This window comes from Salmo salar, chromosome ssa21 (assembly GCF_905237065.1).
Source record: "Salmo salar chromosome ssa21, Ssal_v3.1, whole genome shotgun sequence".
Taxonomy (NCBI): domain Eukaryota; kingdom Metazoa; phylum Chordata; class Actinopteri; order Salmoniformes; family Salmonidae; genus Salmo; species Salmo salar.
Genome location: NC_059462.1, coordinates 36064943 through 36083121, shown reverse-complemented (window position 1 = coordinate 36083121; position 18179 = coordinate 36064943). Strand labels below are relative to the sequence as shown.

Genomic DNA, 18179 nt, shown 5'->3' with positions numbered 1-18179 from the left:
AATATAATGATATGGTCATAATCACGATACTACAGAGCATTGGACCACTAAGAAAGTATCAGAGAAAGATGTTATCAAATATAAACAGAGCACACACCACACAGAGAAAAACGTAAAACATGCATAACATAGACACAAACATAACACACAAAATATAAAGATTGTGATGCAAGATTTTAAATTTGTATTTCAGGTTTTCTTGTTATACCTTTTTTGGGAACAATATCTTCTTCAAGAATAGCTCTCTTCTCTGGCTTAGTCTCTGGCTCAGCCACTTTCTTTACGAGTGGCTTAGTAGGCTTAGGTGGTGATTCCAGCTCAGCAATAACCATCGTCTCTGGCTTAGGCACTTTTTCAGGAATTGGCTCAGCCGGCTTAAGAGGTGATTCTTTCACCTCCTCAGCATTCATTTTTTCTGGTTTAGACTCTGGCGAAGACACTCTCTTTACAAGTGGCTCAGCCGGCTTTGGAAGTGTTACTTTCACCTCCTCAGAAACAGCTGTTTTCTCTAGCTTAGGCACTTCCTTCACAAGCGGCTCAGTGGGCTGTGGGAGTGTTTCCTTCTTCTTTGCTGGTACTTGAAATAAAGTTATTTTATGATTAAAACCAAGACACTACAGATTGGGGTAAGCAGTAGAGCACAAATAAAGTACCAAGGAAAGATGTGATCATACAGAAAACATACAAAAAGAAAAAAAGAAAATATCCCAAACACAAAACATACAGACAAACAACAGACCGAAAAGCAAGATTTTAAGAGTGATGCAAGAGTGAAGATTTGTATTTGAAGGATTGCCTTGGTTATACCTTTTTGAGGAGAAACATCTTCTTTAATTGAAAGAGACACCTCTTCACCTATAGCCATCTTCTTTGTCTTGGTCTCTGGCTTAGACTCTGGTTTGGCTACTTTCTTTGCAAGTGGCTCAACAGGCCCTGGGGGTGATTCTTCCACCACATCAGCAATAACTGTCTTCTCTGGCGTAGTAACTTCCTTTACAAGTGTCTCAGCAGGCTTTGGAGGTGATTCTTTCACCCTTACAGTAACAGCCTTCCTCTCAGGTGTAAGCTTTTTCCTAGCATCTATCTTAGGCTCTGATTTAGCCTCTGGTTTAGGCTTAGGCTCTGGCTTAACCTCTGCTTTAGGCTCTGACTTAGCATCTAGTTTAGGCTTAGGCACTGCCTTAACCTCTGCTTTAGGCTCTGGCTTAGGATCTGGCTTAGCCTTTAGTTTAGGCTTAGGCTCTGGCTTTAACACTTGTGGCTCAGCGGGCTGTGGTAAATCTTTCACCCCTACTTCAATAACAGCCTTCTTCTCTGGCTTAGCCTCTAGCCTAACCTCTGGTTTAGACTCTGGCATAGGATCTGGTTTAACCTCTGGTTTAGGTTTAGGCTCTGTTTTAGCCTCTGGCTTAGGCTCTGGCTTAGACTCTGGCGTAGACTCTGGCGTAGACACTTTCTTTACAAGTGTCTCAGCAGGCTTTTCAGCAATAACCCTCTTCTTTGGCTTGGACTCTAGCTTGATTTCTGGCTTAGACTCTGGTTTAGCCACTTTCTTTGCAAATGGCTCAGATTCTTTCACCCCTTCAGCAACAACAGTATTTTCTAGCTGAGACACTTTCTTTGTAAGTGGTTCAACAGGCTGTGGAGGTGATTCCTTCTTCATTCCTGATTCTTGAAAAAAAAATTATACTATGGTCAAGATCAATATACTACAGATTGGGGTAAGCAGTCGAGCACCAAGAAAATACCAAAGAAAGAAGTGATCAAATGGAGAACACAAAAGATACACAAAAAATACACAGAAACAACATAGAATCACAAAACAGACGCAAGAGTGGTGCAGGAGTTGTGTATTTTGACCACATCAAAGGATGTATTGATATGGGATGGCAAACACTGGAATGAAGAAACGTGATGATCAATACTTGGCAAAAAAAAGTTTAATTTCAAACTAAGCATAAAATGGAATTGCTGTCTGATTTTGCTGACAGACGATTGCAATAATGATGAGATGAAACATGTAACATTTACTTAGTATACCTCTTGAAGGCGAGGCTTTTGAAGATATATTGTCCTCCTTCTGTGAGACAAGAGTTTCCTCCTCAGATAGAATAACTTTAACAGGTTTTCCTTTGTCAGTGACCCGTTTCTTAGTTTGGATGTTCTCAACTATAAGAGGTATCTCTTCGAGGGATTCCTCTCTCATAGAAGGTATCTTGTCAGTGCCTTCCTTGGATTCAATTACTTTGGCAGGTTTTCCTTTTTAAAGTATCTGTTTTTTGATTCAAAGTTCTCAACTCTAAGAGGTATCTCTTCAGTGGTTTCCTTTCTCTTAGTAAGTCTCTTGTCTAATGTTTGTTCCTTGGATGGAGTTACTTTGGCAGGTTTGCCTTTCTCAACTACTTGTTTCTTAGTTTGATTGTCCTCAACTGTGTGGGGTATCTCTTCAGTGGTTTCCTCTCCCGTAATAAGAGTCCTCTCAAAAGTTTCCTCCGTGGATGGAATTACTTTGGAAGTTTTGTCTTTCTCAAATTCCTATCTCTTTATTTTGAAGTCTTCAACTGTACAAGTTATCTCTTCAGTACAAACTAATCCCTGTTCTTTCTCTTTGGGCAACGCCAGGTTTTTGGGAGAGAAACCTTCTGACAAAGGTATTTTGTCCTTTCCTGTATCAACTTGAAGATTTTAGATGTTTTGCCTTAATGATTCTACTCTGATAGAAGAATCTACTGGTTCTATGGATTCTACTGGTTGAGAAAAACCTTCTTGGCTAGATGTACTTTAAGAAGCATGTTTATCTGTTGGTTTAGGGAAAATATTATCTGTGGCTCTCTTTCTATTCTGTGAAACATCCATAACAGATACCTCTTGATTCAAAGTGTATTCTTCATGTTCCTGGGTAGAAGCTTCTCGTGGAGAACTATTGTCTGTCCTAACAGAGATCTCCTGTCTTCTGCCTGACTTATCCTTCTTCTCTGATACCCTGGTGGTAATTTCCTTTTTCTTGACAATGTCTGCTTTCTCTCTTTGCACTTTCTTACCTGTTTCTATTAACTTGCTTTCACCCTCAACTACCGACGGTCTATCAATAGACCTTTTCATAGATATTTATTCACTTATACTAGCACTCCCTTGTTTCATGTCAGTAACATTTTCATATTTTTTAATAAATCCGGTGTCCTGTTTTTTTGTCAGATAATACTTTCAAAGATACAGTATCCTTCTGTATAGGTAACCTGCCCTTTGTATCATCTTTGTCAACTTTTTGGACAAAATGTTCTTCTATAGATTGAACTGCTTGATGGATAGGTACATCTTCAATAGTAACCTCTTCTGTCTTTAACTCAATTATATCAACATAAATAGTTCCCTTAGTTTTGATGCATGTCTCCTCTTCCTCTCTAAACACTATACTTGCAGGGTAAACACTTAGCAGTGTTTCTTTTACTTTTGTAGACAATTCAGGAGACTCCCTCTGAAGAGATCTTGTCACAACTCCCGCCGAAGTCGGTCCCTCTCCTTGTTTGGGCGGCATTCGGCGGTCGACGTCACCGGTCTTCTAGCCATCGCCGCTCCACCTTTCGTTTTCCATTTGTTTTGTCTTGTTTTCCCGCACACCTGGTTTACATCCCCTGATTACTCTATGTGTATATTATCCTCTGTTCCACCCATGTCTGTGTGTGGTATTGTTCGTTTGTTACGTGTGTGTCGCTACAGGCTGGTTTTGCGCCAGGTATTGTTGTAACCCGTGGTTTTGTTATTTGTACCTATTTGTGTAATTTGTGCGCTATCGCTTTTTTCCTTGGGCCAGAGTGTTGTGACGCAGTTGCATCCGGCTGTTTTCCTCTGCCTGAATAAAGTGTGCCTGTTCACTCATCTCTGCTCTCCTGTACCTGACTTCCTTCGACCAGTTGCGCACACTCTGACAGATCTATCCTGTTTGACTGGTAAATATGCATCTAGATCAGACCTAGTAAGAACCTTAGTAGCTCTATGTTTCCTTTTGGAAACCTCGCTAACAGAGTGTTCATGTTTCATATCTGACTTTTTATATTTTTGGACAAATACTTTTTCTGGTACGGTATCTTCTGTCTTTACTGAAATCTCCTGTCGTGACATCAATGTAGTGCTCTTGTCCAATATATCCCCTTTGTCTTTGTATGATACCTCTGCATTTGCATGCCACACTTCTTCATGCTGAAATACTTCTTCTATTAGAGGAGCTCTCTCCATCGTGTAAGAAACCTCCTGCAACTTGTGAGTTTTCAAAGATCTCCTTTTCTCAGCCATCAGAAGACTGGAAGTCATCTGAAGTTCTAAAGCTATTTTCAAGAGTTCCACACCAAATGGTGGTTGCAAGAAATTATTGACAAAACACAACATAAAGACAAACCTTGCTTAAAAAAAAACACAGATTAAAAAGAGAGTGGTACTGGCGTACCATTATAAATATCTATGTGAAGTAAGATTTTCCAATTTTGAACACACAAACATACAGAACACTTAGAATACCTGTTCCTTTTCTTTGTGGCATAACTTCTATTTCTGAAGTTGGAACTTTCAGTTCTTCTTCCATCTCCTTTTTAGGTTTAGTAACAGGTACCTTAACAGTAGGTATTTTCTCAGGTACCTTCTCAACAGGTACAGGTTTCTGTTTGGGCTCCATCACTTCAAGCACACACAAACAACACACACACAAAAGACATTGGCAACATAGAAGATTGACAGAAGTGTTGTCACATAAGATACGTCAAATCCGACAAAGAGATCGTCAACACTTTACATACTGTCAACATGGTCACAAACATATCATGACCCATGTCTGAAACAGTCTTAACAACTTATGATAAACTATAAGTCTAATAGGATGTTATATTCTAACACCATGAAGTCAGCGTCATGATGATAGTTCAAGTAAAGTGTTGCCCTTGTGTATAGACTATCAAACAGAGAAAACTGAGCGGTGGAAGACGGTAAACATAGGCTAAAGAAGAGTTCAAGAAGACCCTTAAGACATCATAGTACACAGTATGTACAGTACATAAGCCAGTATATAAATCCCTACCTTTTTGCAGTGTATCCTCCTTTGGAGTCACAATAATTGATTCAGGCTTTATGACAGCCTTTGGAGGTTCTGGTTTTCTTTCCTCCACGTGAACTTAAAAAAAACATTTCAGTTTGTTAAAAACATGCATATGCAGTACATGAAGATATTCAAGACAGTAGATTCAAACACAGACATTCCACAAATCACACTCTATCGAGTGGTAAGACTGTATGAAAATGATTATGACGAGACAATATAAAGCAACTGGTGCAAAGACTTTTCAGATGTGCACAAACATTTACAAAGACAAAGAGTTCATATAACATTGTGATGTAGAAGTTAGAAAAAATACCGAACATAGATAAAAACAAGACAGAGATGTTCAAAGCTGGGGTTGATTAGAAGAAAGCAGTTAAACATGAATGGAAGCATTGACAATCTATAGTGAGTATACCTTGTTGTGGCACAGGTTGTATTTGAGGCTCTATGTCCTCTCTGTCCACTTTTTGAAGGATGGTAGCTGGTTGCTGCGGAGTTACCTCCTGCCTTTTTAGTGCTTCTGGCACTTCAAAAGAACATGCAAATGATCAGGAATACACTATGTGCTGTGACGAAAGTACAGAAAACAGACACATTACTGACAAACAGAAAACAGACATATTACTGACAAACAGAAAACAACAAATACAGATTCCAAATATGGATTCCATTATGCCAAAACAAAACAGAGTGACAGATTACATATAAATTGACTTGATATATCCAATAAATAATTTTGTACAGCAGAGATAAATATACATACATGAGACAAACATAAATGTGGTTGCAACACGTCCTCATTTGAGGAGACACTAGTCTTAAACATTGTAATGCCATAGTCAGACAAAGACAGGCGAAGATGGACTGACAAACAGAAGAGTATAAAGAGCAGAAACATTTTTAAAAGACTCAGAATGCTGCCTCTCTTTTGAGAAATATTGATACCTTGTGGTGATGGGACCTTCTTTTCAGCAGGAGTAGGCTCTGGCTCCTTTGTAGCACGAGTAGAGGCTGTCTCTGGCATTTTAACTGCTGTCGGCTTTCCTGGTTCTGGCTTTGAAGCCTCTGGTTTCTTAACCTCCTCAGGAACTTAAAGTAACATGCACTTTGATTTAGAGTTCACTAACCAAGGTAATACTTACATTTTACATACACATATGACACAAAAGAAAGATTTGCTTCTATGTTAGAAGCTATTTAAAGATATTAGATACAGAAACACATACGATTCCACAAACAAAGGAGAGGTGCATTAGAGAGGAGAATAAATCTTCCACACAACACATTATATAAATACCTTTGGTTGGTGGACTCTCTGGTTTCTTTATAGGCGCACGCTTTGGTTCAGGTTCAACCTTAGTTGCAGGTGAAACTTTAGGCTCTGGTTTTGGTTCAGCAACATGGGGTGCAGGTTGGGCCACATCTTCAGGTAATACAGACATCAACATTAAAAACAATATAAGCTATGGGCTATCAACAAAAAGTGCGTGCAAGAGTGAAAGCCATAAAATGGTGTGCCAAGAGTAAGATTGAGACAACTTCTCTAAACGCAATTCACAAAGTGACATACGTGAACAAACTTAGTCACACAGGCTTATTCACACAATCCCTTGGGATAATAATATGCGATGTTAGAAAGCCCTGCATAGAAGATTTAGAAACTGTGTAGACATGTATTAAACTGACAAGAAGAGAAAATATTCAAGAGCTACAGCAGCAGCAGTAGGAGCATTTCTGAAGCACTTAGGAAAACACAGTATACCTTTCTTTAGTGGAACCTGTTCAGGTTTCTCAGCTGGCTGATGGGCAGGCTTCTTTGCTTCTTCATGTTCTTCTAAGATATTGAAAGGGAGCAATTACATACACCAAAATAAAAAGAGTAGAATATAATTTACAGAAGTCATTCAAATAAATACAAAATAATTACAGTTAAAGGAAATTAATAAATTGATGAAAATAAAGAAAAATCCACACCAATAATGAACAAAAACAAAGTCACTGCTTTAATTAATAGAAAATGATGAATACGTGGCAAGCATGACAAGATGGTTAGACAAGCGCATCATTTCTGATGTAAGACTATACCTTTTGGAGAGGGGTGTTTCTCTGGGACAACGTTTGCAGTTATCTTCTCCTCCACTGGCTTTTTGGCTTCAGGAACTTGGAAATATCATCACAGTAAGTTAATTTTCCCTATTATGCTAAGTTATCACTGAGTTAATGTGTTGGGACAAATAAAATGTATCTAATGTAATTTACAGTAGTGGAAGTTGGTTACTTTACGCAGACAAACAGTCAAGCAAAAGTAGACAGGAGGGACAAACATAGGTAAATTATCGACATGTACACACATCAACCAGATTAAACACGAAAGAAACAACTCAGAAATACAGATATTTGGATACCTTTATGTGGTTCTGCTGCCTCAGCTGGTTTAGCCTTCTCCTCTGGTTTCTTGTGAGCTTCAGAAACTTTAAAGACACTCACTGTGTTAGCCCAATGTAGCAAAGCTCTATCTAATATGGACATCCAAGAAGCACATCATATTGGGGAAGGCAGTACAGAAAAACACATAAGCCACTATGCGGGATCAATTTAAGAGCAAAGAGTAAAAGATCATTAATACTGACAGTACAAACCAAGGCTAAACTAAGACATGCAAAGAAATTGAGCATGACATTACAGGGAACACCTTTGACACAGTTAAAAGGAAAGAAAGCTGTAAACAAGGAGTTTAATAAATTACACATGAACAAAGATTATGAACTTCTTTTGCCAGAACATTGCCAATAACTTACATTAAGGTTAAAACAAAAACACGCTCTCAAAAAGTTTACCAATTGAAACAAACAAGATTATGACCATGTTTGCCACACATTAACAGGATAATGAACTTTGCCATAACATTGCTGTAAACGAAGACAAACAAAAGCTATTCTTTCAATACCTTTTTGTGTCATTTCCTCCCTCACTCCAACCTTCTTACTCTGGACAGACTCCTCCTCAACAGGTACTCTCGGGGCTGATAAGACAATGAGAATATATTAGTATCTTTGTTTCAACGAGGCACATTAGCTAAGGAGAGAGGTTTACGGTTCTAACACACAAATATAAACACACAAATGAAATGACTCCTGTGAGACAACAAAGGAGAGAGAAAGACCTGAGATGTGTGTCTGAGTTCCAAACACACGCTAGTGCACTACGGCACGATGACACATACAAACAGTAGGAGCCCATATATTCTGTGCCAAGATATTTTCAAAGAGTGGCTCAAACATACAAAGACAGACAACAATGATTTTAAGCACCAAACATGTTAATACCAATGTAGTAGCATAATGTGTCTCAAGGTGGAACGTTAAAGATGAACTGTTTGCCCGCTTAAGTTAGCTGCTAGAAGACAAACTCCAATGGTAACATCTATTCTAAGGGATACCTGTGGTTGTAGAGATTTTCTCTACCATGGTCTCGTCTGTGAAGCTTTTATACTCTAATAAAGGGTTACAATGATGACAATGAAAAAAATACAAACATTTCGGAATATGAAAAAAAGATTTAGTTGTGTAGATGATCATGGAGATCAGGAGGAAATGCTGGAATACTGGTTAGGTCGTGTTACAAAACTGAAGAATATTTTTAGAAGGTGTACAAACATGTTCAAATGGAGTTGGTTAAATTGATGGTGGTGATCACTGACAGAAACACTAGTTAGGTCATGTTACTAAGTTATTCATACAAACATGAATAAACAAGTAAAAACGTGTAGATAGTGATAATGGTGATGGTTACTATTAATATGACGTAAATCTCACACAATAATTGAACATTAGTGAATTACTTTATGATGAATTTAAGGGGTTTGATGTTAATGGAAAGACGATTCATATAAAACAATGGAAGGCTATATACCTCTCATTTCCAACTCTCTCATTTGCATCTCTTCTTCATAATAGTATTCATAAGATTCTTAAAAAAAACTGATATATGTTGAGTATTCAGATTCATAAGGTTCGTTTAGATTTAAAGTACCAGTCTAAAGTATGGACACACCTACTCATTCAAGGGTTTTTCTTTATATTTATAATGTTCTACCTTGTAGAATAATAGTGAAGACATCAACACTTTGAAATAACACATATGGAATCATGTAGTAACCAAAAAAGTGTTAAACAAATCTAAATATATTTTATATTTGAGATTCTTCAAAGTAGCCACTCTTTGCCTTGATGACAGCTTTGCACACTCTTGGCATTCTCTCAACCAGCTTCATTAGGTAGCCACCTGGAATATATAATTAATGCCTTATCTTATGTCCCATTCTTACCTTTAAGAGTGACTGAAGATGGCATATCAGGGACTCGTATTGATGAATCAGGGACATCTAAAGGATGTTGAATTTGGTTTAAATATTAAAGATATATAAAAGATAAGTCATATAAGATAAGTTGACTGGAATTTTGATTAATAATTGTGATACAATTGAAAGTTTGTGTGGCTAGAAATCAAATACTTACCATGGGGTACCCTTGCTAATTCAATTTCTGTGAAAAAGGAAGATTAAATATTAACTTAAAATTTATGAAAACAACTATGAGATTCAGACAGCTGGAAAACAAAACAAATGCTAATGACTATACCAACCTTTACCTGAAAGATAAAGCTCAGCCGTTCTTTTAGCTTCCCCTCTGGGCTCCAACCCCACAATGACCGAGTAAACGCCTAAAGCATTAGTAATTAAGATAACTTAATAATCCATTCTGATTGTATTCATTTGGGAAATGAGAAAAAACTAATCTCGAAAATGCAGTTTTTTTACGCAACTCTACACACCTTTGTCTTCATCGGTTACATTGTGGATGATCATAAAGTGTATTCTACCTTCGTTTCTGAAGTTATACTTTGGGCACTCTGTGAGTTCCCAGGTGCCTTTGTACCATGTAACGATGGCATTGTCGAAAGACACCTCACATTTTAAGGTGGCTGCTTGGCGTTCGCCCACCATAATCTTCTGGATACGTTTGGTGAAGAGAATTTGTTCAGCTAAAACATATAACATTTGGTGGTGAATTTGGTTCAATTTGAATATTTCTGGTTATTCTCATAATTCAAGTCAAATGGAGAATATATGGACAATGGAGAATAGATATGCTGTTAGAAAGTGTTCAACAGATTGTTTGGATGACTCAATTGGATGAAAGTCGAGACGAAAAGTCAAAAGACAGAAAGAGAGGACAGATAAATGTTGGTTTGAGGCAATGTTGCAAGTCCAAAAAAGGTAAGAAAGTAAAAACATACACTACCGTTCAAAAGTTTGGGGTCACTTAGAAATGTCCTTGTTTTTGAAAGAACAGCACATTTCTTTGTCCATTAAAATAACATCTAATTGATCAGAAATAAAGTGTAGACTTTGTTAATGTTGTAAATGACTATTGTAGCTGGAAAGGGCAGATTTTTTATGGAATATCTACATAGGCGTACATAGGCCCATTATCAGCAACCATCACTCCTGTGTTCTAATGGCATGTTGTGTTGGCTAATTCAAGTTTATCATTTTAAAAGGCAAATTGATCATTAGAAAACCCTTTTGCAGAGTTCCTCTGTCCAGTGTCTGTGTTCTTTTGCCCATCTTAATCTTTTATTTTTATTGTCCAGTCTGAGATTTGGCTTTTTCTTTGCAACTCTGCCTAGAAGGCCAGCATCCCGGAGTCGCCTCTTCATTACTGATGTTGAGACTGGTGTTTTGCGGGTACTACTTAATGAAGCTGCCAGTTGAGGACTTGTGAGGTGTCTGTATCTCAAACTAGACACTCTAATGTACTTGTCCTCTTGCTCAGTTGTGCACCGGGGCCTCCCACTCCTCTTTCTATTCTGGTTAGAGACAGTTTGCGCTGTTCTGTGAAGGGAGTAATACACAGCGTTGTACGAGATCTTCAGTTTCTTGGCAATTTCTCGCATGGAATAGCCTTCATTTCTCAGAACAAGAATAGACTGACGAGTTTCAGAAGAAAGTCCTTTGTTTCTGTCCATTTTGAGGCTGTAATCAAACCCACAAATGCTGATGCTCCAGATACTCAACGAGTCTAAAGAAAGACAGTTTTATTGCTTCTTTAATCAGATCAACAGTTTTCAGCTGTGCTAACATAATTGCAAAAGGGTTTTATAATTATCAATTAGCCTTTTAAAATGATAAACTTGGATTAGCTAACACAACGTGCCATTGGAACACAGGAGTGTTGGTTGCTGATAATGGGCCTATGTACGCCTATGTAGATATTCCATAAAAAATCTGCCATTTCCAGCTACAATAGTCATTTACAACATTAACAATGTTTACACTGCATTTCTGATCAATTTGATGTTATTTTAATGGACCAAAAATGAGCTTTTCTTTCAAAAACAAGGACATTTCTAAGTGACCCCAAACTTTTGAAGTTAAAAAAAAAATGAAAATGAGTGAAAATATTTAAATATTAGTGTCAAAATGTGTGACGAAGGGAGAAAATAGGTCAGGTTGGGATAATCTTCACTCCACAACATGAAGGTAGATGCAACATCAACCCATTCTATGGTTAAATCTATACAAACCTTCAACCAAGAGATCTGCAGTTGATTCGAGGTTTTCATATCTGCAGGTATAACGTCCTTGGTCTTCTGGTCTGAGGTCTTTAATCGAGAGCCTCTGAATGTTGTTGACCACCTCATACGAGTATCTGCGTTTCATTTCTAAGAGCTTTCCATTCTTAAACCATTGGGTTTTGACATTAGGGATAGAAAACTGACAAGACAGAGTACATGTTTGCCCCTCCTGTCCCGCAACTTCCTCCAGATGTTTCTCAACCTCAGGCTCTGTAAAGAAACAAGTAACAAAAGTGCATCGCTATTAGTATAAAGACAGTATAAAGACTTAAATCAATAACATTAATGTAAGTACAAAATAAACAAATGCAGATCCGTGGATACCCACCGATAACGGTCAGTTTGGCGCTGGAGATATGTGGGCCACATACAACACGGTAGTTGCCCTGGTCTTTGGTTTGACACTGCTTGATCTTCAAGATGTGACGGTCACCAACAATGCTGATTTCGCATTTGTCGTTGTTGTCAAGCTTCTGAGTTCCCTTGTACCAGGACAGGGTGATCTCAGGGTAGTTGATCTTGATGTCACACTCAAAAGTAGCGACCTTGTTGGTGACTGTAGACTGATCTGTTATGTCCTTATTCACGGTGACCGGCTACAAGCAGATAAATAAGAAATATATGCTTAGACATTAATGTAAATGAATATGCATACAATATATGACTAATTACTGCTGTTGTCATTGTCAGACATTTCATTGTGATAGCTAATGAGGAACCTACCTCAGTACATTCCATTCTCTTTTGCAAATCAGCCACAAGAGCGACCAAATCCTCATCTAATTCTCTCTCTCTCTCCGGTTCCTAAATCACACCAAAAGACATAGCAGAACTAGTTAGAGTATCACCATTATGTCTTTAAAAAAGCAATGAAATTCAGTATTGAAATTGTGTTCAGAAAAAAATAAAAGGCCATTAAATTCAATTGAATACAACTTAATGTTAAATGAATTTACCGGTCTTCCACTTTCTTCTGCTTTCTCCCTCTTCAACTGCTCAATGGCCTGAAGAAGTCCACGGTAGTCAGTGATTCCATACAAACGGGCATATTTCTCATACTCCTTAGGGTCCACATTTCTGAGCAACTCTACAATGTCAATGTCTTTCTCTTCCTGAGGACTCTTCTGTTTAGATGGAGTCCTGTGGAGAAAAAACATAGAAGAGATATGTATGGAAAATATTATTTGTGTCGTTTCTTGTGAAATGTGGAAGGTAGCGACGCAATCGTCAAAGAGAGATTCACTTACTTCTTCAGTTTTGCTCTGAAGTCTCCCTCAACTCCGACAACCTCTTTCCTTTCCTCAACATGCATGTCGGTGTTACATTCTATTTCTCCAGCTTTGTTAGTTGCGACACATCTGTACTGTCCGGAGTCAGACTTTGTTACTTCTCTGATCTCCAACTTGGCCTCCTGTCCCTTCTGCTCAATAGTGATGCGACCACCATGAGTGATCTGCCTCCACTTGCCCTTCATCCATTTCACGTTAGGAATAGGATCACCTCCAACTTTGGCAATGAACGTTGCAGTGCCCTCTGTAAATTTAACACAACATATTGAAGACATCACTTGCTATGGAAATGTTAGATATCCAACTATTAATAAACACTGTAGGCTGTTAATGGAATACTAATTAAATGCTTCTAAATCTCTTTTCATCACACTTACTCTCGGCTACATGGCAAGGCTTGGGCTCCTCAATGAAGAACAAGTTGTCCAGATTCTTTACTGGTGCTGCTGTTGGTTCCTCTTCAGCGGGTGCAGGTGCTGCTTTGTGTTTCTCTGCTATTAAGCATAATTCAAGAGGTTTGTTATAAAAACCATAACCATTCATTCATGACAGCTGATTCAACAAATGTTTGGATATGATTTGAATAAAAATATGGTCCAGAACGTGTACCTTTGATAGTTACTTTGGCCTTGCAGAATTCACTACCAGCCTCATTGGTTGCCTTACAGAGATAGTCCCCTGCATCATTCTTTGATACACGCATGACCTCCAAAGAGGCAACACCATCGGCAAAACTTATTTTACTGCTGGAATTGTTCAAGTCTTTCCTGTCCTTCATCCACTGAATCTTCATAGAAGGGGATCCATGGACATGACAGCTAAGGTGCAGGTTCTCACCCTCGGTCAGCGTGACAGGTTTGAGAGCGGGTTCAAATGTAGGGGGCTTCTTGTGTTCTGGATTAATAGGGAAGAGTCATGGAAAAACATACATGGCATATGGTAATGCAGACACCCATTATTTATATCTAACTTTCTATGGAGAAACACAACAGAGTAGACAAATAATAATATGGACCTACCAGTTATGGTAACTGTCAATTTGCAAGAGGCAGTGCCTGCTTCATTGGTGGCTGTGACGGTATACCTCCCACAGTCTGAGACTTTGGAGCTCTTGATACACAACACAGCCACATTGCTCTTGAAAGACATGTCATAGTGATCAGAGCTGTGAATCTCACTGTCATCTTTATACCAATTAATGGTCATGGGCTGAGATCCAGACAAACGTGCCTCAATCTTCACCATCTTTCCCTCCGTTTCCTCTAGGGTCTCTGTGGGCTTTTTGGTGAATGAAGGTGGAATTTTGCGCTCTAAAAAGAAATGTTAAAGCATTAATGGTTTACAAAACAAGATTGCAATGTTCACTTAATGTGACAAAGGAGGCTAAAGCAAACCGTACTATACCAAAAGTTTCTCTCAAGAAACATGAGAGGGACTAAAATTGTGAGGCAGTGGGCCAAATACCTTTGACAGTAATTTCAGTGGAACAAGAGTCCTTTCCAATGTCATTAGTGGCATGGCAAAAGTAGCGGCCATAATTTGATTTATCTGCTTTCAATATAGTGAGGTGTGGGCTGTTATCCACACAGGACATCTTGTAATTTCCCCCTGATCGAATATCTTTGTGATCTTTTGACCAAGTGACTTTTAATGGCAAAGATCCAGTCATGTGGCATTCCAATTCCACACTATCACCCACTGAAACGTCCACCACGGTTGACAGCTTTTTATCAAAGACTGGGGGATATCTTGGCTCTAAAAGTTCAATGATGGGAAAGAGTTGGAACATACAGCATACTTTGAAATGAAAGCATTGATACTGTACAATATGATACTGTACTAATACAGAACGTGCACGTGTCTCTCAGGCAGCAAGTAAAAATATATATATATTTGAGGAACGAACAAACGACCGACCTTTAAGAGTGAGTCTGGCTCTGCAGGATGCAGTCCCAACACTGTTGGTAGCAACACAAGTGTATTCCCCAGAGTGTCTCATTTCACCTCTGGATATTTGTAGGACAGCAGTGTTATCATCATAACTCATGGTATAGTCGTTGGATTTCACAGTTTCACCGTCTTTAAGCCAAGAGACCTCAATGGGCGAGGAGCCTGCCACACGGCACTCAAATTTGACTTCCATTCCTTCAGTCTGTTGAATGCTGGTTATTTTCTTGGGGAAGGTAGGTGGCGTTTTTGCCTCTGAAAATAGGATAATTTAACAAACAATATGACATTAGCGGCAAAAATTATGAAAATTCTTCATACTAGTTGTTAATTTCATAACCAATGCAGAGTCAAAGGTGAATATTTTCTGATTAAAAAGAGAACATTCCTAAATAAAAGACAAAGGGCATCACCTTGGACAGAGAGACGACAGCTGGATGAGGTTGATCCTATTCTGTTTTCAGCTTTGCATGTGTATTCACCAATATCAGCCTCAGCTGCTTTGCTCAATTTCAAGCAAGCAATGCCTTTGGAATACTCTATTTTGCAAGTAGGGGAGGACCTCACTTTTCCGTCGGCCTTAAACCAAGCCACCTTAATGTCAGGGGTTCCTCCAACATGGCATTTCAAACAAACTGCATCACCAGCAGTAACTTCCATTGGCTCCAAATTATCAATGAAATAAGGTGGTTCTAAAATGACAGATATGAACAGTTAAATCAGAAACATGCACATGTACATCAGATATATACAGCATAGGACAATCCCAATAAATTACCAGGTCAATTTAGGCAAACTAACCTAAAATGAACACTTGTGCTTTGCAGGTATCTTTTCCGGCGTCATTGGAAACTTCACAAGCGTATTCCCCACTTGCTTCCTTATCGTCACTGTTTAAACACTCCAAGATGCAGGATGTCTCTGTGGTAGTAACGTTGTGCTTATAAGAGGCATATAGCTGTTTTCCGTCCTTATACCAGGTGACAAATATCTTTGGGGTTCCAGTGTATGTGCACTCAAGTATCAATGATTTTCCCTTTTCAACAGAGTGGTCGTTCAGCTTCTTAACAAAGCTAGCAGGTTCTGAGTAAAATCATACAGAAGTTTGTTAGTCCACATTCTGATAAAAAAAATGAAATGGTTTAATTCTATTAACAAAAATATATAATAAAAATATATATTTTCAATTGACCAACCTTTCACAGACAGGTTAACTAGGAAACGTTCCTTCCCAGCATCATTAATAATCTGGCATGTATACTCTCCAGCATCTGATTTGGCCACTTTGTATAGCTCCAGAGTAGCTGTATTGTCCCGTAGAGCAATTTCATAGTCTTTTCCAGAAACAATTTCCTTTGTGCCTCTGAACCATTTCAGTTTCAGTGGGGCACTTCCTTTGACAATTGCTGAGAAAGTTACATTTGTGCCAGGCATTGCTTCCAATGGCTGAGGTGGCATCACAAAAGAAGGAGGCTCTAAATACAAAAAATACATACTTCTTAGCTTGCAGACATCTGACATTAAATCAGTTACATCACAAAGCAATAGTAATTACGAAGCCCAAACAAGTAATGTATATTTACTGACCTTTCACAATGAAAGAGGCACTGGTCTCATTGGTTCCGGCCTTGTTTACGACTTTGCATTTATACACTCCAGAGTCAGACCACTTAAGAGTGGGCACTTTAAGTGTGCAGGTGTTGTCACTGAATGCAATCTCATAATTTGGTCCAATTTTGATCTCCTCTTCATCATGGTACCAGGTAATGGTGAAGGGTGCAGAACCAGAGACTTTGCAGTCCATTTCACCAGCTTTTCCAACAATAGGTTGAGATGCCTTCAGTTTCCGTGTGAATGTTGGAGGTATGGTTTTATCTGTTATAGGAGGACAGGGTTAGTAACCAGGCATTAGGCAAAACACTAGGCAATTAGACAATTAGAAAAATGTCATATCATACTGTGTATAGGAAGGGGCCACCAACCTAGGACAGTGAGGTTTAATTTGGTGAGATCACTGCCAACCTCATTTTTGACCTCAAATATATATTCTCCCATATCAATCCTCTCTGCAGACAACACTTTTAAGCTGGAGATCATCTTTGAGAAGGAGATGTTGTACTTCTGGCCAGAGGAGAGTTCGACTCCATCCTTAAACCATTTTGGTTTCAGCTCTGGTGTCCCCGACACTTTGACTTCTAGAGCTGCAATATCACCTGCTGTCACGCTGAAAGACTCTGGTCTATCCACAACTTTAGCGGGTTCTGAAAATAAGAACACGAGAAGAGGTGTGCTTACAGAAACTGAATAATAAAAAAAGCAATGACTGGGGAATAAACAAAGCGAATTAGGGGAGAAAATGGAATTAGAGACAAAATGGAAATGTACAAACCTAATACAGTTATGTTAGAAAAACATTCCACAACTCCTGCATCGTTTCGGAGTTGGCACGTGTATTTGCCCACTGCCAGTGAGTCTGCTTTAAAGACTTTAAGAGGGACCTGGTTGTTTTGAAAGGTAATTTTCTGGATGTCACCATCTCTGAGAACGTGATCCTTATCCTGTATCCAAGACGCAGTCATTGGCTGAGAGCCTTTGACAGTGGCTGTCAGGGTGACTTCTTCACCCAATGTGCATGTCATATTCAACAATTTCTCCACAAATGTTGGTGGTTCTGAGAGAGGACAAAAATTGAGAGGCGAAAAAAAAATCATCATGAAGGAGTAGTTCATGGTTAAAAGCTGGATCAATTATCGAAAGAATCAGTGAAAAATACCCACCGATGACACATTTCTACTAACCTCTGAGTTTAACTGTAGTACGGCATGTTTCATATCCTATACTGTTTGATGCCTTGCACTTATATTCTCCAATATCTGAAGCTTCCAATCCAATGATATGAAGAGAGGCAGCGGTAACCTCATTCACAATCTTATATTTCCTACTTTCCTTTAGTGGCGTTTTGTATTTGGCCCAGGTAATCTCAGAGGGTGCTGTGCCAAACATCTCACAGTGTAGGCTAGCATCCTTTCTTTTCATTCCTTCAATTGGTCGAAGTACTTTGAGGAGAGATGGTGCATCTACAAAACATTGAGAATCGTTAAGAAGCAGCTGTTTGCTACACCCAGCAAAGCTTCAAATTCATAACGGTGTAATACCACCAACAGACACTATACTAATAATGGATTATTATGGAATATTAAATGGAATATGGAAAATAT

At 38.7% G+C, this 18179-nt stretch overlaps 1 protein-coding gene across 1 annotated transcript in view; it reads right to left on the bottom strand.

The window, feature by feature from the left end:
• The window catches only part of LOC106582275 (titin), a 186521-nt gene that overhangs the window by 112819 nt on the left and 55523 nt on the right, over window positions 1-18179 (bottom strand). Inside the window, exons 41-69 of the mRNA XM_014165183.2 lie at window positions 17760-18038; window positions 17351-17632; window positions 16944-17222; window positions 16549-16836; window positions 16158-16436; window positions 15763-16044; window positions 15375-15653; window positions 14932-15216; window positions 14479-14769; window positions 14034-14324; window positions 13624-13908; window positions 13392-13508; window positions 12973-13258; window positions 12682-12865; window positions 12449-12529; window positions 12054-12321; window positions 11675-11935; window positions 9604-9630; window positions 9414-9470; window positions 8034-8108; window positions 7492-7557; window positions 7172-7246; window positions 6849-6920; window positions 6384-6509; window positions 6032-6175; window positions 5502-5612; window positions 5066-5158; window positions 4513-4668; window positions 209-577 (exon numbers count right to left, since the gene is read on the bottom strand). Of these exons, the coding sequence (XP_014020658.2) occupies window positions 209-577; window positions 4513-4668; window positions 5066-5158; window positions 5502-5612; window positions 6032-6175; window positions 6384-6509; window positions 6849-6920; window positions 7172-7246; window positions 7492-7557; window positions 8034-8108; window positions 9414-9470; window positions 9604-9630; window positions 11675-11935; window positions 12054-12321; window positions 12449-12529; window positions 12682-12865; window positions 12973-13258; window positions 13392-13508; window positions 13624-13908; window positions 14034-14324; window positions 14479-14769; window positions 14932-15216; window positions 15375-15653; window positions 15763-16044; window positions 16158-16436; window positions 16549-16836; window positions 16944-17222; window positions 17351-17632; window positions 17760-18038 (5688 nt within the window). The remainder of the gene's footprint in view (window positions 1-208; window positions 578-4512; window positions 4669-5065; window positions 5159-5501; window positions 5613-6031; window positions 6176-6383; window positions 6510-6848; window positions 6921-7171; window positions 7247-7491; window positions 7558-8033; window positions 8109-9413; window positions 9471-9603; window positions 9631-11674; window positions 11936-12053; window positions 12322-12448; window positions 12530-12681; window positions 12866-12972; window positions 13259-13391; window positions 13509-13623; window positions 13909-14033; window positions 14325-14478; window positions 14770-14931; window positions 15217-15374; window positions 15654-15762; window positions 16045-16157; window positions 16437-16548; window positions 16837-16943; window positions 17223-17350; window positions 17633-17759; window positions 18039-18179) is intronic.